This window comes from Talpa europaea, assembly GCF_964194135.1.
Source record: "Talpa europaea genome assembly, chromosome: 4".
Lineage (NCBI taxonomy): Eukaryota > Metazoa > Chordata > Mammalia > Eulipotyphla > Talpidae > Talpa > Talpa europaea.
Genome location: NC_140070.1, coordinates 39830896 through 39848794, shown reverse-complemented (window position 1 = coordinate 39848794; position 17899 = coordinate 39830896). Strand labels below are relative to the sequence as shown.

The window sequence follows — 17899 nt, the reverse complement described above, 5'->3', positions numbered from 1 at the left end:
CTTCAACCGCTGCGCCACCGGGGAGGCCCCTTATTTACCATTCTTGTAATAAAAAAAAGTGGCACATTCTTTGGTCAAAAGACTATACATTATCTGAGAACAGGGAAATCTGCTGATCTCAAAGTGTATAAAACTTATCCTATTTCCTGTTCTGAAATCTCACAGGGAAAGAGGCAGAAAAGGCCAAAAAGACATGGAAACTTAAGTCATGTGAAAGTCTAGACCATAAATTAGAAAATCTTATTTTTAGCTCACCTTGCCTTTGCAAGACATGTAAGTATACTCACACATACCTGTCCATCTACTAAAGCTGTAAGTGGAAGATAATCAAATAGATCTGTAAAATATTTCCAAACATTGGCATTTCCGTACTTTCTCAGACATTCATCATAAAAGCCATATACTTGGGTAATCTGCCGGCTTTCGTGATTTCCTCTCAATATTGTAATGCGTTCCGGATACCGCACCTGGAGAAAAAAAGCATAATAAATCCATGGCAAAAAGCACTATTTTTACTATCAATAGTTTCATGTTAAGCACATTAACATCTAACTCATTTCTTTAAATGGCTCTTTTCTCTGCTAGTAAATTAAATGCTAGTTTTTTTTAATAGTAATTTTTTTTTCATTTGTAGTCAGGTCCTTTTGATTAAAATAATTCCTGTAGTCATCCTGCATTATTACTTATACCACCTTCAATGGATTCCTTACTAACTGATAACTATATAATTATAGTAAACTTACATTTGATTCATTGTTTCAAATACAATCTTCTATGTCTTTCTGGAACACTGATTTTCTTACTGCTGAATGGGTACTAAAAATCAGAAATCTGGACCTGGGACAAACTGTTCTATAGTCTTAATTTCTTCCTCTTTTCAACTTTTATTTCCCACAGGAAGATTACATTTGCCAAAAACAAAAACAAACAAACAAACAAAAAAAACACCAAAAAAAAAAAAAAAAAAAAACAAAAACAAACAACAGCCCTTGCCAAATCTGGGCAAGATTTCAAATGTATTAAGATTCTAGAAATAACAAAACACAGAAAAATACCTATAGCACACTATTTAGCTAGGAATCTGTCTGGTAAATATGAAAAAACATCAGATTCTGTAAACCAAATTAATCAAAAGTTGCAAATACTTTTATTCATACATATTTACTAAACATCCATTATGTGTTCAACATTAAAATCAGTGCTTAATGCTAAATGACAAGTCCACAGAAGTATAATACATGACATGTGCTCTTCAGGGGACTGAGAGGTACAAGAAAGAAATAACAGAAGGCAATAAACCATTATGTAAAGAAGTAAGTTTCATGGTAATTTAGAGCAGAAGGGTGAGGTAAATATGGTACAAAGCTTCACAGAAGAAAAAGGAGTTGGGACTTTACATGAGTTTTGGCAGAAAGGGTAAGAAATCAGGTAACAGAGATAATAGGTTGAGCATTTAAACATTTAAACTCTTTGAGGTAAAGCGTTTATGCTAATTCTTGGCAGGCAAATTCAGGCTAGTTTATAGAGAACTAGACAAGGAGTCTGAGCTCCGGGCAACATGGAATCAGTTTGGGAGCAAAGAATAAGGTGGAAGTTTTAAGTAAGATTTAATCTGACAGCTTATATAAGGGGCAAAGTACATTAGGAGGGAATCAGATCTCAGAAGCAGAAATATGTTACCATGTTATTGAAGTGTGAACAGATAAAGATATAAATTGTGTAGTAATAGTAAAAACAGTCACAAGTAAGACTTGACAAGGAAAATTTTAAGATACTTTTTTTTTAAAAAAAGAGATGTTTTGACTGAGTATAAAAAATTATTCTAAGACTTCAGTTATGGGGCCTTCCCGGTGGCGCAGCGGTTGAGCGCTGGGTTGCGAAGCTGCCCGCAGCCTCTGCGGCGCCAGTTCGATCCCCGGCTGCTCCCCGGCCACTGGAGGAGGGTCCCACATGGCACGTAGACCTCTCCTGCTGCCCGCTGCTCCCCTCAGCAGTGTACTTCGGTCCTTCTGCCTGCTCTGCTCCCTGCTCTGGCTCTGGTGAATTCTCTCACACTCCCATGCTTCCGACTGTACCCAGTGCATGTATAAGCAAAAAAAAAAAAAAAAAAAAAAAAAGCCTCTATTAAAAAAAAACAAAACAAAAAAAAAGACTTCAGTTATGGATTACCCAAGAAAATGATTTATCAGAATCAAGCAGGGGAAGTCTGAGGTATCATTCTCTCTCTTTTAAAAGATGTAAAATCAACTAGTATTTGAAGTTATAAAACTGAATGGATAACAGAAGAGATGATATGCAATACTTCCAATGCTTGCCTTTTACTGATTTAAAGCTTGGGGAAAAAAATGGAATTTCATTAATCATACCTTTAATGCCACAAGAAGAGTCACAGTCTCCACTGAATAATAACCTCTGTCCACATAGTCACCCATGAATAGATAATTTGTATCTGGTGATTTCCCACCAATTCTAAAGAGTTCCATAAGATCATGGAATTGACCATGTACATCTCCACAGACAGTAACAGGACAACGAACCTCTTGTACATTTGATTCTTTTGTTAAAATTTCCTTGGCCTGTTAGAAAAATAAAATCAACAATTAAAGAAATTCTATCATAAATTTCTATCATAAATGCAAGCTGGGGAAAAACATCTGAGGTGTGATTTAAGCTTTATTCTTTTAAAAGACACAGTGAGGTACCACTTTGTCATGGCTACTAGGATGGCTAAGACAGATAGTAACAAGTGTTTGTGTGGGTGCAGAAGTCTTACACACTGTGGGTGTGAGAGTAAAACAGCATAGATGCTATGGAAAAGTGGTAGTTCCTTAAAAGTGGTAGTTCCTCTAAAGTTGTAGTTCCTCAAAATGTTAAGAACAGAATTACCATGTGATCTAGCAATTCCACTCCCAGACATATACTTATGAACATACGTAAACATACCTCTTTACTTCCGTTGGCAACATTATTTACAATAGCCAAAAAGTACAAACCACACAAAGTAGAAACTACAGGTAAATAAAATGTAGTATATCCAATCAATAGAATATTATTCAGCAAGAAAAAGAAATGAAGTACTGACACATGATGTAACTCTGAAAACACTGCAAGTTAAAAAAGGCAATCAGTCACAAATGGTCATATACTGTATGACTATTTACATGAATGTCCAGAATTGGCAAGTCTACTGAGATAGAAAGAGTAGTGCTGCCTAGGGCTAGGGGGGCTGGGAATAGTTGCTAAGAGGTACAGGGATTCTTTTGAGGGTAATTAAAATGTTCCAATATTGTGGTGATGGATGCATGTATACCTGCAAAAGAACTAGAAGTCACCGAATGTACACTATAAATGACTGAATTATATGGTATAGGAACTGCATCCCAATAAAAGTAATCTTACTCACAGGTTAAAACAGGTGAATAAAAAAGGCACAAATTATTCAATTTGTTTCACAAAGAAACATTTTTACCCCATGCATACAAGAACTGGGACAGGCCAGATGTGTGGGTGAGAAGATTCACCAGAGACAAAGCAGGGAACAGAACAGGCTGACCGTCAGAAACACCCTGCTGAGGGGAGCAGCAGGCAAGACAGGAGAGGTCTGCCCTGCCATGTGGTATTTCCCCAGTTGGCCGGGATTGAACCTGCACCTGCAGAGGCTGCGGACAGCTTCACAGAGCTGCGCTCAACCGCCTGCGCCACCAGGGAAGCCCAATGTTCAACTTCTTTATTCCAAATATTTTGTATTTAATGAGCTAACTTAGCATATACCATTAGGAGACTCTGAAGGATAGAATTTATAATGTAAACAATGACATATGTACTGACTAAATTAAATTTCATTACTCCTCATCCATCTAGCAACTTTGCCTAATGAGTAAGACCCCAGAGTCAGAAAGAAAATTAAAAAGGCCTCCCAAAGGCCTCTAGTAAAACAGGTATGTAAAAAGATATATGTAATCAACCTGCCAAAATGCTTAGGTCTTATTCTGGGTCTGTTTACTTATGTACAAAATCCTAAAACACTATCATGTTTCCAGATCCATGAAATATCAGAAACAGAAAGCCGTGACAAACAAGAGGTAAGAACTGGGCTAATTTAGCAATTAAGAAACAGCCCTATCATGAATGTGATGATGGTATTGAAAATGATACAGGGCAGCAAGTCAAAGGCCCCAACTGAAACTTAAAGTAGATCCCAGTAAAGGTGAGCCAAATGATGGGTGAGTAGAATTGTAGGGACAGACATTTCTCTGCCCCACCAGGGACTTGATAATCTAAAAAGCAGTTTAAAAACATGGATTTGAGTTTCTCTGTACTATTCTAGGTGCCTGTTGGCCTGCTTCTTTGTCAACAGACTTTAACATTTTTGCCAATTAGTATGTACTGAGATCTTTTCATTTGCACCTCTAATTAACTTTTTTACAAACAGCTTTTCATGTTTATTGGTCACTGTATTTTGTGTGTGTGTCCCCTACTCACAAAATTAGCCTAGGGCCTCCCCGGTGGCGCAGTGGTTGAGCGCTGGGTTGCGAAGCTGCCCGCAGCCTCTGCAGCGCCGGTTCGATCCCCAGCTGCTGGGTGGGGGTCCCACATGGCGCGCAGACCTCTCCTGCCGCCCGCTGCTCCCCTCAGCAGTGTACTTCGGTCCTTCTGCCTGCTCTGCTCCCCTCTCTGGCTCTGCTGAATTCTCTCACCCTCCCGTGCTTCTGACTGTCCCCAGTGCTTGTATAAACAAACAAACAAACAAATAAATAAATAATACATGCCTCTTAAAAACAAAAACAAAAAAACAAAAAAAAAAACAAAAAAAAAACAAAATTAGCCTAATTTTTTTTTTTTTGGTTGTTTATATTTTTCCTACTGATGTGTGCCATTTTTGGTAGAATTATGAATTTGGGAGAATTACCTTTTATTGGTTTTATGCATTTTAAGTCTCTTCTCTTAGTCTCAGGCTGATGGCTCATAGTGTTTCTAGTTAAATTTGTGGTTAATGCTTTTTCTAAACTTTTTTTTAAGATAGCTAAATTTATCTCTCTACCCTTTTTATGATGTGTGCTGTTGGGTCTTGTTTTAGAAACTGTTCTTACAGAGGTCATAAAGGTAACCCTGGAATTTACATTGTCTAAGATTCTCTTAACATTCGTTCTTCTGAAGAAACTGCCTCACTCTTGAATTGCTCTGCTATTATGGCTGATGGTTCCCTTGCCTAGACCCTGGGCTGGTAGGAGTCTAAGCTTAAGCCCTGGATCTGCTTGGTCCTCACTCAGACCTATGCTGAGCTATTCCTCTACTTCCAGGGATGGCTGGAATGGCACATGGTGGGATGTGGCTTCTTAAGCAGGTGCTATGAATTAGATGGTACAATCTTGAAGTGAGTGAGTCATCTCCCAGTGCAATGAAACCTGTCCATTGGGAAGGGGTAGGGAGGAAAGGGAGCCAGAGAAATAAACTGTTTTCCCTTTTAGGGACTTCTGTGAGGTATGATCTCTCTGGATTTGGACATAGTTCCACCTCCCAAGGTAATGTATCACATCACATTACTTCACAGCTCTTCTTTGTTGGAGACCCCTAAGGCATGAGATGCTGACACAAGGAGAATGTCAAGGTCATGACTGGAAGACTGGCCAGACCATGATGTCCTTTCTTGTGTCAGCAAAGCTAAGCCTGAGAAGCAGGCGAGATTAAAAAGGGAGTATAATATACTCGATAACGCAAAATTAAAAAGTAATGTATGTATGCCCAGACAAGGCTAAATACTAAGAGAATGATTCACTGTCTAATAACTAACAAGAAGGGCAGGGGGACTGTTTATATCAATAAAAATGAGTTACGCCTGGCACTTGGGACACTTGAGCTCAGGATGAGAGGCCTTGCGTCCCCTGGGTCCTACTTCTCTTAAACTCTATTTTGTGTCTATCAGTTCTTTATTTACAGGTTCTTTCGGGTTCATATCCTCAGCCTGTTCACTGGAGCTGGTCTCCGGCACTTCCTGGCTTATTTTCTCTCTTCACTTCATCTATATGGGTTTTCACTTCCCAAAATTAGTATCAGCACTTTAGTTCATTGTCCCAGGTTCCATTCTCCTTGGTCTCCAACTCTGGGTCAATAACAGACTGAATTAATTACTATTAAATAAACCATAACATGGAAGAGAGATTCCTTTCTTAATCCCTTTCATTCAAAACTGACTACTTTAGCCCTTCCACATGAACTTTATTCCATATGAATTTTATAACTAAACTGTCAAGTTGTATAAAAATCTTGAGATCTTGATTGAAACTGTATTAATTCATAATTTGGAATAAATGAACATCTAAAAAATACCAAGTCTTTCCCCACAGGTGACTATGGTATTGATCATTTATTTAGATTTCCTTTTATTAAATCAAGTTTCATAATCTGTTCAATAATATCTACTACTTGTTGCTGCTGTTAGATGTAATCCAAGGTAATTTATACTTAATTAGAAGGGGTGGCTTAAGAAAACATTTCTTTTTTTTTTTAAAAAAAAGATTTATTTATTCATTTATACAAGCACTGGGTACAGTCAGAAGCACGGGAGGGTGAGAGAATTCACCAGAACCAGAGCGGGGAGCAGAGCAGGCAGAAGGACTGAAGAACACTGCTGAGGGGAGCAGCAGGAGCAGGAGAGGTCTGCGCGCCATGTGGGACCCTCCTCCGGTGGCCAGGGAGCAGCTGGGCAACCCAGGGAGCAGCTTCGCAACCCAGCGCTCAACAATTGCGCCACCGGGGAGGCCCAAGAAAACATTTCTTACACATTTTTACAAAACGCACTTGTAAATTGAAAACATGTTTAAGTAGTTTTGATAATTTAGATTCTCTTCTATTTAAAATGACAACTGTTTTTTTCCTTTACAAATTTTATAACCATTGGTATCGTAAGTCTATTCAAGGTGCTATCACAAAAATGCCATAGGCTGAGTAGCTCAGAAACAACAGAAAGTTAGTTTTCATGGTTGTGGAGGCTTAATTCTTAATTTCTTAATTCAGGGATTTTTTCTTAACATGAAGTAGAATACTTTTTCTGTTCTCTTTGTCAAATTTCCTATTTCAGAAACTAATCAGTCGAATTGTTTTTTAGTCAGGTTTGTCGAATCTCTTTTGTTTATACCTGCAATCCTTGTAATTATCCTAAATTTTTTCTTTGGCAATGCAGCTAAGATTTTTTTTGTCATGTCTATTCTGTTTCTTTATAATTACTACTTTTTTTTTGTTCCTAGTTTGTGCTACTCTGTGGTCTTTGAGTTTCTTTCATTAAATCCACATTATAAAGTGTTGTTCTACCACTTAAGCAAACATGGGGAGTTTTTTTCCTGTTCCTTGGGTAAGATTTTGCTTTTTCACCTCTAGTTCTTTCTATTTTATTTCCAAAACTGTTTCTTTTTGCTTGCTTGTTAAAATTTGTTTGCCATATTGTTGCTTCTCACTCATTGCTGAGTAGTCTAAAAGTTCTATTTATTTCAGTATTTTGTGAGTAACATTTTAACTCCCACTCTACCACAATCGAGACCAACTTCTTTTCCCCAAGGAGCTATACAGTTTTAAAGTCAAGGTAGTTCAAGGACCTCCCTGGTGGCGCAGGGGTTAAAGACATAGCCCTATCAAGCTATCACCAGCCACAGCTCAAGCCACTGTTCAACATGAATATGTTCCCCAGCTAGGGAGCTAACCTGCAGGGCACAGCAGACCTCTCCTGTCTTGCCTGCTGCTTTCCTTAGCAGTGTATTTCAGTAGATCTGCCTGTTCTGCTCCCCACTCAGTCTCTGGTGAATCCTTTCACCACCACCCCGGCACCTCTGGCATACACCCCAGTTCTTGTATGCATAAATAAATCTTTAAAAAAAAGTCAATATAGTTTCATCTTCAGTCTTTTTTTTGGTAGTCAAGATAGGAGTTAGGAGAACCCTCGAGAGAGTGTGTAGTGCAGAATGCCTACAAACTGCATTTACCTCTGAAGTTTGTAAGAACTCATTTCATTGCCATAGGGGATGGGGTATACTCTGGCTTTCCAAACATCCCTCTATCAGTGTGCAGTCCTGATGCATGATTTGGTCACCATCAGGCCCATTACTCATCTCCCATTTCTCCCCAATAGCCATTTCCACTATTTCTTTTTTCTTTCTTTTTGGTTTTGTTTTGGGTAGAACTGGGGTGTAGGCCATGGGTGCCAGGCAGTGAGAATATTCACCAGAGACAGAGTGGGGAGCAGAACAGGGGGATTTACTGAAATACACTGCTAAGGGGAGTAGCAGATGAGACAGGAGAGGTCTGCTGAGCCTTGTCTCTGGTGAATCCTCTCACTCTCCCGCACATCTGGTCTGTACCCTGGTTCTTGCATAAATAAATAAATAAAATAAATAAATAAAAACAAACAAAAACAAAACAGAAGGGGCCTCCCTGGTGGCACAGGTGTTAAAGTCTCAGCATTATCAAGCTATTGGAAGCCACTGAGGCATGAGTTAGATCCCGGCCAAGGAGCTAACCTACATGTCACAGCAGACCTCTCCTGTCTTGTCTGCTGCTCCCCTCAGCAGTGTATTTCAGTAGATTTGCCTGTTCTGCTCCCCACTCTGTCCCTGGTGAATCCTCTCACCCCCTGCACCTTTGGCCTACACCCAGTTCTTGTATGCATAAATGAATAAAATCTTTTTCTTTATTTTATTTTTATATTCCCCATACCATTGCAACCCCCATATTTTGACCCCAATCCCTTCCCCCCTCCTCCCATAGTGTGTCTCTGGTTCATAGTTGTTTGTTGATTTTGATTTTTTTCTTTCTTATAGTTATTCTTTTTCCTAGTCCCTTATTTAGGTTGTCTAGATTCCTGCTATGAGTGAGACCATCCGGTATTTTTCTTTTTCTTTCTGGCTTATTTTGCTGAGCATGATCCCTTCCAGCTCCATCCATGTTGCTGCAAATTGCATGTGTTTATCTTTTTTGAATGCTGAGTAATATTCCATGGTGTGTATGTACCACATTTTCTTGATCCAGCCATCTATTTTTGGGCATTTGGGTTGTTTCCAACGCTTAGCTATTGTAAACAGTGCTGCTATAAACAGGGGTGCAGGTGCGCTTTGGAATTAATGTTTCTGTGTCCTTTGGGTAAATACCTAGGAGTGGAATTGCTGGATCATATGGAAGCTCTATCTTTAGTAGATTGAGTAATCTCCACACAGCTTTCCATAGTGGTTGGACCAGTCTGCACTCCCACCAACAGTGCAGGAGAGTTCCTTTTTCTCCACATCCTTGCCAACATTTGTTGTTGCTAGCTTTTTTAGTATGTGCCATTCTCACTGGTGTGAGATGGTATCTCATTGTAGTTTTTTTTTTTTTTAATGTTTTGGGGCTTTTTGGCAGTAGCCTCATTGTTTGTTTTTTTTTTCTTTAAAGATTTATTTTTTTATTTTTTATTTATTTATACAAGCACTGGGTACAGTCAGAAGCGCGGGAGGGTGAGAGAATTCACCAGAGCCAGAGCGGGGAGCAGAGCAGGCAGAAGGACCGAAGTACACTGCCGAGGGGAGCAGCGGGCGGCAGGAGAGGTCTGGGCGCCATGTGGGACCCTCCTCCGGTGGCCGGGGAGCAGCCGGGGATCGAACCGGCGCTGCAGAGGCTGCAGGCAGCTTCGCAACCCAGCGCTCAACCACTGCGCCACCGGGGAGGCCCTCATTGTAGTTTTGAGAAGAAAATATAGGCGAAACACTACATGACTTGCACCTCAAAGACATCTTTACAGACACATCACCCAAAGCAGTGAGAGTGAAGGCAAAGATAAACAGCTGGGACTACATCAAATTAAAGAGCTTCTGTACAGCAAAAGAGACAATAACCAAAACAAAGAGAAATCCCACCGACTGGGAGAAAATTTTTGTACACAACACTAATGATAAAGGACTGATCACAAAAATCTGCAAAGAGCTGACAAGACTCAACAAAAACAAAGAAAATAATCCAGTCAAAAAATGAGCAGAAGAGCTAAAAAGAAACTTCTCCAAAGAGGAAATACAAATGGCCAACAGGCATATGAAAAAATGTTCAACATAAATGAATAAAATCTTAAAAAAAAAAAGGGAAAAGACAGAGATTCGAGACAGATACAGAGGTGGACTGAAACAATGTGGTCAATGAATGACAGCAGCTGCCAGAAGCAGTAAGAAGCAAGGAATGGATTCTCTCTCAGAGCCTCCAGAGGTCGATGCTTTGATTTTAGATTTCTGGCCTTCAGGGCTGTGGGGAGTATTTTTCTGTTGATTAAAGCCACTCAGCTTGCAGAAGTCACAAAAAACTAATAAAGCAAGATGTCTAGTTTCCTGGTAAACTGTGTGGAACTGCCATACATCATGAACTGATTTTATCTCTGGATTTTCCTGTACGTAAGAAAAATGCAAACCGCTACCTTGGTTAAGCCCTTATTATTTCAGGTTTTCTGTTACACACACAAAGCTTAATAATTACACAGTGGAGCAAGCAACTAGACTTCTAGATTTTTAAACTGTGAGTAGTATCAGATAAATATCAGTAAAACAATGTTTACTTTTAAGGAAAAAAACTGTAAAGTATAAATGTCCATTGGATAGCTAAAACAAACATGGTATATTCTCAAAATGGAATAGTAAGTAGCCATTAAGAATATTATAGAGGGCCTCCCCAGTGGCGCAGCGGTTGAGCACTGGGTTGCGAAGCTGCACGCAGCCGCTGGTTTGATCCCCGGCTGCTCCCCGGCCACTGGAGGAGGGTCCCACATGGCGCGCAGACCTCTCCTGCCGCCCGCTGCTCCCCTCAGCAGTGTACTTGGTCCTTCTGCCTGCTCTGCTCCCCGCTCTGGCTCTGGTGAATTCTCTCATCCTCTCACATTTCTGACTGTACCCAGTGCTGGTATAAATAAATATATCTTCAAAAAAAAAAAAAAAAAGGGTCTGCATTAAAAAAAAAAAGATTGTAGAAATACACTTGCTACAAAGGATATTTAATAAATAAATGTAAAAGAAAAATTACCAAAACATATTATTGATCTCACCTACTTAATAAGAAAAACTATCCAGAAGTTCCACACAGGAAGATGCTCTAACAATTTTTAGATATGATCACATTATATTCTCTGTATAGCTCTTTTAAATCACTGGGGTGAAGTGCTAAGTCTAGCCAAAGCATCAGGACATAAAGAAAAAAAGGCCTTAACAAAATAACCAATTTGCAGACACCAAATCCCACAGCCAGAAACATCCTAGCATAATGTCTAAAGATTGAGACAGTTAGCAACCGTCTCTCAAGAGCAACATAACCACATGTAAGGGAACTGGCAACAGGGAAAGTCATAATGGCAGTGAGTTTTAAAAATAAGTAAAATCACTGTGTCACTTGCTTAGTAAGCATTAAGTAATCTGTTTTTCATGTCAACAGGTGCAAATAACCAACTTTTTACAGAAATTGTTAAGACAATCCTCAAATTTATTACACTAAGAATTTAACAAGCTAATGCTATTTAAACATTACCAAAAATAGAGGAAAGATTATTTAATACACAGTATCTATAAGGGACAAAAGTTACCAGAATGATAAACCATTCAGTCTAATGTACAACACACATAGCAATTACTTGACGTATCAAAACATTCCTAAAGAGTAAGATTCATATATTCACCAATTTGTCCATTGTAAATAAAAAGATAAAAAAAGGAGCAGGTAAACTCTCTAGTCTCAAAAGCCTTGGCTTCAGTGGGCTCAACAAAACAAAACAAAACCTACAAAAAGCAATACAAGGAAAAGCCTGCGGGAAATACAGCAAACAGGATAATAGAAACATACTGACTTTGTCATATAAAAACATTAATAGAATAAATTATATCATGCCTCAAAAATCACTTATTCAGTTAATCTTAACAAGAATTGAAAGGTCACTTTTTGAGGGCCTCCCCAGTGGCTGAAGAGTAAGGTCTCATATCACTGCTACGCCAAGAGTTTGATCCCCGGCCAGGGAGCTAACCCACATTTAGCACAGCAGACCTCTCTTGTCTCACCCAATGCTCCCCTTGGCAGGGTATTTCAGTGGATCTGCCAGTTCTGCTATCCACTCTGTCTCTGGTGAATTCTCTCACCCCCTGCAGCTCTGGCCTATACCCCAGTTCCTGTATGCAAAAGTAAAATGAAAGTCACTCTTTGAGATGCCCTAAGAAATTATTTACACAAGAGCACCTGTGACTATAAAGGTGTAAATTAGTCACTTCTGCTGAAATTTACACATAGAGGACTTACTACTTTTTATAGCAACTGACTTTTTTAAATTTAAAGTTTTATTTCTCTATTTTGACAATAAAGTTAAAGTATAATTTCTATATTATTGATAGCTTTAGTTGTTTAATAGTGAGATGAAATTTTGTTGAAAAATTGGCATTTATTCACTTAATATACAGATATATGAACTAATGTAGCAGCTCTCAAAGTGATCTAAGGGCATTTTCAGATGTGATAGATTTACTATTGTTATTTTCAAGAAATAATTATTTTTGAAAATTCAGTTTTAATTGCCCACATAGTAAATATCAGTAATACAATCCACACAAAAGTCCTTTGCAGTCCTGAAGTTTTAAGAGTAAAAGGGGCAGGGCCTCCCCGGTGGCGCAGCGGTTGAGCGCTCGGTTGCGAAGCTGCCCGCAGCCTCTGTGGCGCCGGTTCGATCCACGGCTGCTCCCCAGCCACAGGAGGAGGGTCCCACATGGCGCGCAGACCTCTCCTGCCGCCCGCTGCTCCCCTCAGCAGTGTACCTCGGTCCTTCTGCCTGCTCTGCTCCCCGCTCTGGCTCTGGTGAATTCTCTCACCCTCCCGCGCTTCTGACTGTACCCAGTGCATGTATAAACAAAACAAACAAACAAAATAAATAAATAAAGCATGCCTCTATTTAAAAAAAAAAAAAAAGAGCAAAAGGGGTAGTGAGAATAAAAAAGCTTGTAAATTGCTATATTAATGCAAATGTTTTGTTGATCTACATGCACCATATAAAAGAAAGAGACCACATTAAGGTAAAGTGGGTTTATGTTCCTACAAAGAAAAGTATACTAATGATTTAATCTCATAACTATTAGTACCCCATTATACCAATCCAAATACTGACATCAGAAAATATTAAACAAAATCACAGTTAAAGTTTGTATATACTCTTCAGGATCACAAAGTTGTCTATCCCCAAATTCTTCTATGCCAATTGAATGCAGCTGTATCAGAGTTTTAATGTAAAGTATTTCTAAGGAGTAGGGACAAAGGCAGTTGTCCAGAGGTGTTCTCCCCAGGAATCTAAAACATTCTAGGGTATGATTTTAAAATGTTCTAATATTTCTGTAATCTCCACAAAATTGCCCAGTTTGACTCTCCAGCTTTCCTTTTGATTCTCAGGTACCAAATATTCTTAGCCCATATGTATTTTTTTCTCTTTGCCTATAATTAAAGTTTCTCAGAAAATATCTTCCCTGTTCAAATCTAATTATGTTTCACTAAAACCTATATACCCTTCAGCTTCTTCATTTTTGCTGTATCTCTAATATAGGAAGTCTTATCTTTCACATGTATAATCTTAAAATAGCCTTTCCTAAACTAAAATTCTTTAAGGATTGAGTCTTAGTATGTGGCAAATACATTATTTTTATTACCATTGTGTTACTGAAATTTCTTTTTATTCAGGAGGGAGAAGACGATGAACTAAATGTTTTTTTGTCACATAACAAGCCTGCAGGTAGGAAGCACTGAATTGTGCAGCTTCTTAAGGGCCATCTGGGCAGTAGACTTTCTACCTACTTTTGATGCCACAGAACTGTCATCTTATGGTGACAAAATGGAGATACATCTCTGGACACTGCACATTGGTATCCAAGTCATAAAAAGAGGAGAAGAAGCTAAGGCCAAAGGGCAAATACTATACTAATCCATCCTGCAACACTTTCCCAGAAGTCTCATGCAGCTACTCCTATTACCTCTTACTGTTCAGTTGGGACACAGGCTCCTTGCTGCCCCAACTAACACCTTGAGTATCACTAGGAGGATAAAGTTGCAACAAGGTGCAATTCCAGTTAAAATTGAAGGCATATTTTAGTGATCAAGAACCTCTTGTAGAGGCTGCACAAATGGCTCAGAAATGTTTAAGAACATTGAATCAACCAAAATGAATGACTAGATAAAAAATTATGAATTTTTTTTTAGAATACTTAATGAATACTCAACTATTTAAAAAAGATGGAAATCATGCCTTTTGTGACAAGAATGGAATTTGAGATGATTATGAGAAGTAAAATGTCAGAAAGTCAAAGTACCAAATTTGTAGAATATTGTCAGAGACCAAGGAAGTTAGAACAAAATTATTTAGTGGATTTGAATTCTACCCAGTCATGTCTCTTTAATACAGGCAGGTCTTACTTTGTGTAATTCCTATATGCATGAATTTTAGTTAACAGAGTTTAGTTAAAACCCAGGTTCCCAGCAACACAGTTCAAATTTAAGCCGCTACAGTATTTAATTTAATTACATAAAGTAAAAATTTTGCTGCTAGCATACAAATCAGAACATAAACTACAGGTGCAGCATCATGATCAACAACCACCTCTTTCAAAGTTTTTCAGTGACTGGTTACAGCACATTTATTACTATGTTCACACCTAGAAAGCAAATGTGTGGTTGTTTTGCAGCCTCTACTCCCAGTAAAAAAACCCTTAAGACATTTTACAAAAATGGATACTCAAAAGAAGGATTTTGGTCTCCCTGGTGGCCCCGGTATTAAGTCAGCGCTATCAACACTATGGCCTGAACTCGAGCCGTGGCCAGGGTGCTAACCCCATATGGTGCAGCAGACCTCTCTTGTCTTATCCCTGTCTTTACCTTTATGGTTGGATCAGCTTCCAACCATTTTTGTCTTATCCGCTTCTCCCCTCAGCAGTGTATTTCAGTAAAGCTGCCTGTTCTGTTCCCCACTCTGTCTCTGGTGAATCCCTTCATCTCCCCGGAACTCTGGCCTACACCCCAGTTCTTCTACACAAAAGTGGAAAAAAAAAAGGATTTGCTGAACAATGATGAAATTATAGCAAAGAAACGAAAGGTGATAAAGCTGGAAGTGAAATTCAAATCAGAAGTATATAGTATAGCTGACTGTAGAATGCTGACTTTGCTATAATTGGAGGAGCTCTGGATATGCTGCCAGGAGGTAACCACTTAGTGACATAAATACATTAAGTAAGTTTACTGACATAAATGAAGAAAGTAGTTGTGATGAAGAGAATGAAAATATTCCTGAGGAAGTGATGCTGTCAATAATCTCATTAAAGGAACACTTTGAGACATTCCATAATACCTAAACCACAAGTGAAAAAATGGTTGGAAGCTGATCCAACCATAAAGGTAAATTAAACAGAATCTTACCATACTACACAAAATAGCATTTCTTTTTAAAAAAAATTAAAAAAAAATTCATTTTCAAAGGTATATTTATTTATGTATACAAGAGCTGGGGTGCAGACCAGAGATGCAGGGGGTTGAGAGGAATCACCAGACAGAGTGGGGAGCAGAACAGGTACTGAAATACACTGCTGAGGGGAGCAGTGGGCGAGACAGGAGAGGTGTGCTGTGCCATGTGGGTCATCTCCGTGACCAGGGATCGAACTAGTGCTGCAGTGGCTGTGGACAACGTGCTGTGCCTTAACCCCTTTTGCCACCAGAGAGGCCCCCAAAATTGCATTTCTTAAAATGCAATCTGGAATTTCTAAATCAAAATACCTGCAATCTCTTTCAAAAAATGCAGAGCCTTGGATCTGCCCAAGACATAATCATCTTCTAGAATGGATCAAGCAATGTGAATTTATTATTGGCTTTCCAAATGATTTCTATGCATACACAAAATTTAAGGAAAAGGTAGACAAAATTTTGATTACGCAAAAGTGCAAAAAACATAGTAAAAATTTTTTAAGGACTGGGAGAGAATATTTTTAACATTTAAAATGGTTAACTTTTTCCATTTTCAAAGAGTTATGAAGTAACAAAGAACAAGCTGATTCAATTCATAGGAAAAAAAACCCTCTTGTGGGCCTCCCCGGTGGCGCAGCGGTTAAGCGCTGGGCTGTGAGGCTGCCCGCAGCCTCTGCAGCACCCGGTTCGATCCCTGGCCGCCGGGCAAGGGTCCCACATGGCGTGCAGACCTCTCTCCTGCTGTGCCCACTGCTCCCCTCAGCAGTGTACTTCGGTCCTTCTGCCTGTTCTGCTCCCTGCTCTGGCTCTGGTGAATTCTCTCACCCTTCTGCGCTTCTGACTGTACCCAGTGCTTGTACAAATAAATAAATCTTAAAAAAAAAAAAAAAAAAAAAGCCCTCTCATATCCTATCATCTCTATGTATGATTCTAATAACTCTACCCATATTTTTACTTCATGTATTTTTGGTATTTATTTTCTTATTAAAGTTCTTGTCAGAAAATCTGTTATGTAATAAAAAACTGTGTAGTAAAGAATTAACATTACCCAAAGAGGGATCTGCCCTTTTTCTCTGGATGCTGGGAGGCGATTCTTAGACCCTCAGAATGCCCTACTTGTCTGGGGGCTTTGACCACTGGACAGTCTAACAATGTGATGTATGATGGGATGACCTTGTACCAGTTCTGTTTTGCATCTGCAGGAACTGGAGGATAAAGACATCAGACCCTTTCAAGCCCTATGTGTTGATTCCCTTGCTTGATATTGATCTGTATTCTTTCCCTGTAATAAGCCATAATTTATGAGATTTACAGCTTTTAGTGAGTGTTGTGAATTAGTGAACCTGAAAGTGGTTTCAAGAATCCACTGAACTTACAATTGGTGAAGGAATAAGAGTAGTCTTAGGAACTATGTTCTCTAATTCTGGCAATCCTCTGATCACAAAAAAGTAAATTCTGAAGAACGTGAAAGACTTTCTCTGACCATTCTATTAAAAGAGCCTCCAGAACTGAAGTCACAATCTTCCCTCTATCCTCCTCTATCCTCCCTAGCAAGAATCACCCCCTGACACTCTGTTGTATCTGTTTATCATCTGTCTCCTCTTCTGTTAACAGCTGAATCCCCAGCACTTTGAAAAGGGCCTGGCACACAGGAGCACAACTAAAACTTCCTGAATATATGGGGTAAAGATACAGTGGCATTATTTATTCTACCAATCCTCACTTTACTTTCTCACTTTCCACAGAAGAGTAGCCTCATTTGCTACTAAAGAAAAGGCAAGACGGTACTGAATCAATTCTGAGTGCTCCTTATCCAGGACATAATACCATGTGGAAATCTTTCAAAAGAGAAGAAACTATGCCATTATTTTCTCTTGTATAAAATGAATGGCAAAAGCCAAACTACAGCCTACACACTATATCTTGCACATTTAGAAAAATCAATTCTGTCAATTTAGAAAAGTAATCTAAGAGATTTTTCACCACTTACAAAAATCAATTATTCATTTTCACCAGATTTTCTTTCATTCAGTAGATTCTAGACATTCAAAAATGTAAGCATGCTATTTCATACTAATGAAGCAATAGCCTAAAAATATGTCTGTTTATTTCACGGCTGAGACCAGAACCCAGAAATATATCCATACAGTCAATAGAAAATTTACATATTTATACTCCCACATAAACCTTAAAATTGTTCTCAGAAGGCACTTTAAATTTATAATCATCAAAATAATGATCTGCTAGCATATATATAGGCTAAATTTCCCTTCCTACTTAAAAGTGTTACCATTAAGGTTCTTCAATATAAAGTAAAGTGTATCAGGTCAAAGAGCCTAAAATTTTTACTCTTCTTGAGACTCTACCAAGAATTAAACAGTTGTAATCACAGGCTGTCTCTCTAGGCACACTATCTTTTTTTTTTTTAAAGAGAATA

The 17899-nt window shown here is 38.8% G+C and overlaps 1 protein-coding gene across 1 annotated transcript in view; it reads right to left on the bottom strand.

Annotated features, from left to right (window-relative positions):
* The window catches only part of PPP2CB (protein phosphatase 2 catalytic subunit beta), a gene marked incomplete at both ends in the record, with an annotated part of 29544 nt that overhangs the window by 7611 nt on the left and 4034 nt on the right, over positions 1-17899 (bottom strand). The window contains 2 exons of the mRNA XM_084232022.1: positions 294-467; positions 2367-2576. Of these exons, the coding sequence (XP_084088148.1) occupies positions 294-467; positions 2367-2576 (384 nt within the window). The remainder of the gene's footprint in view (positions 1-293; positions 468-2366; positions 2577-17899) is intronic.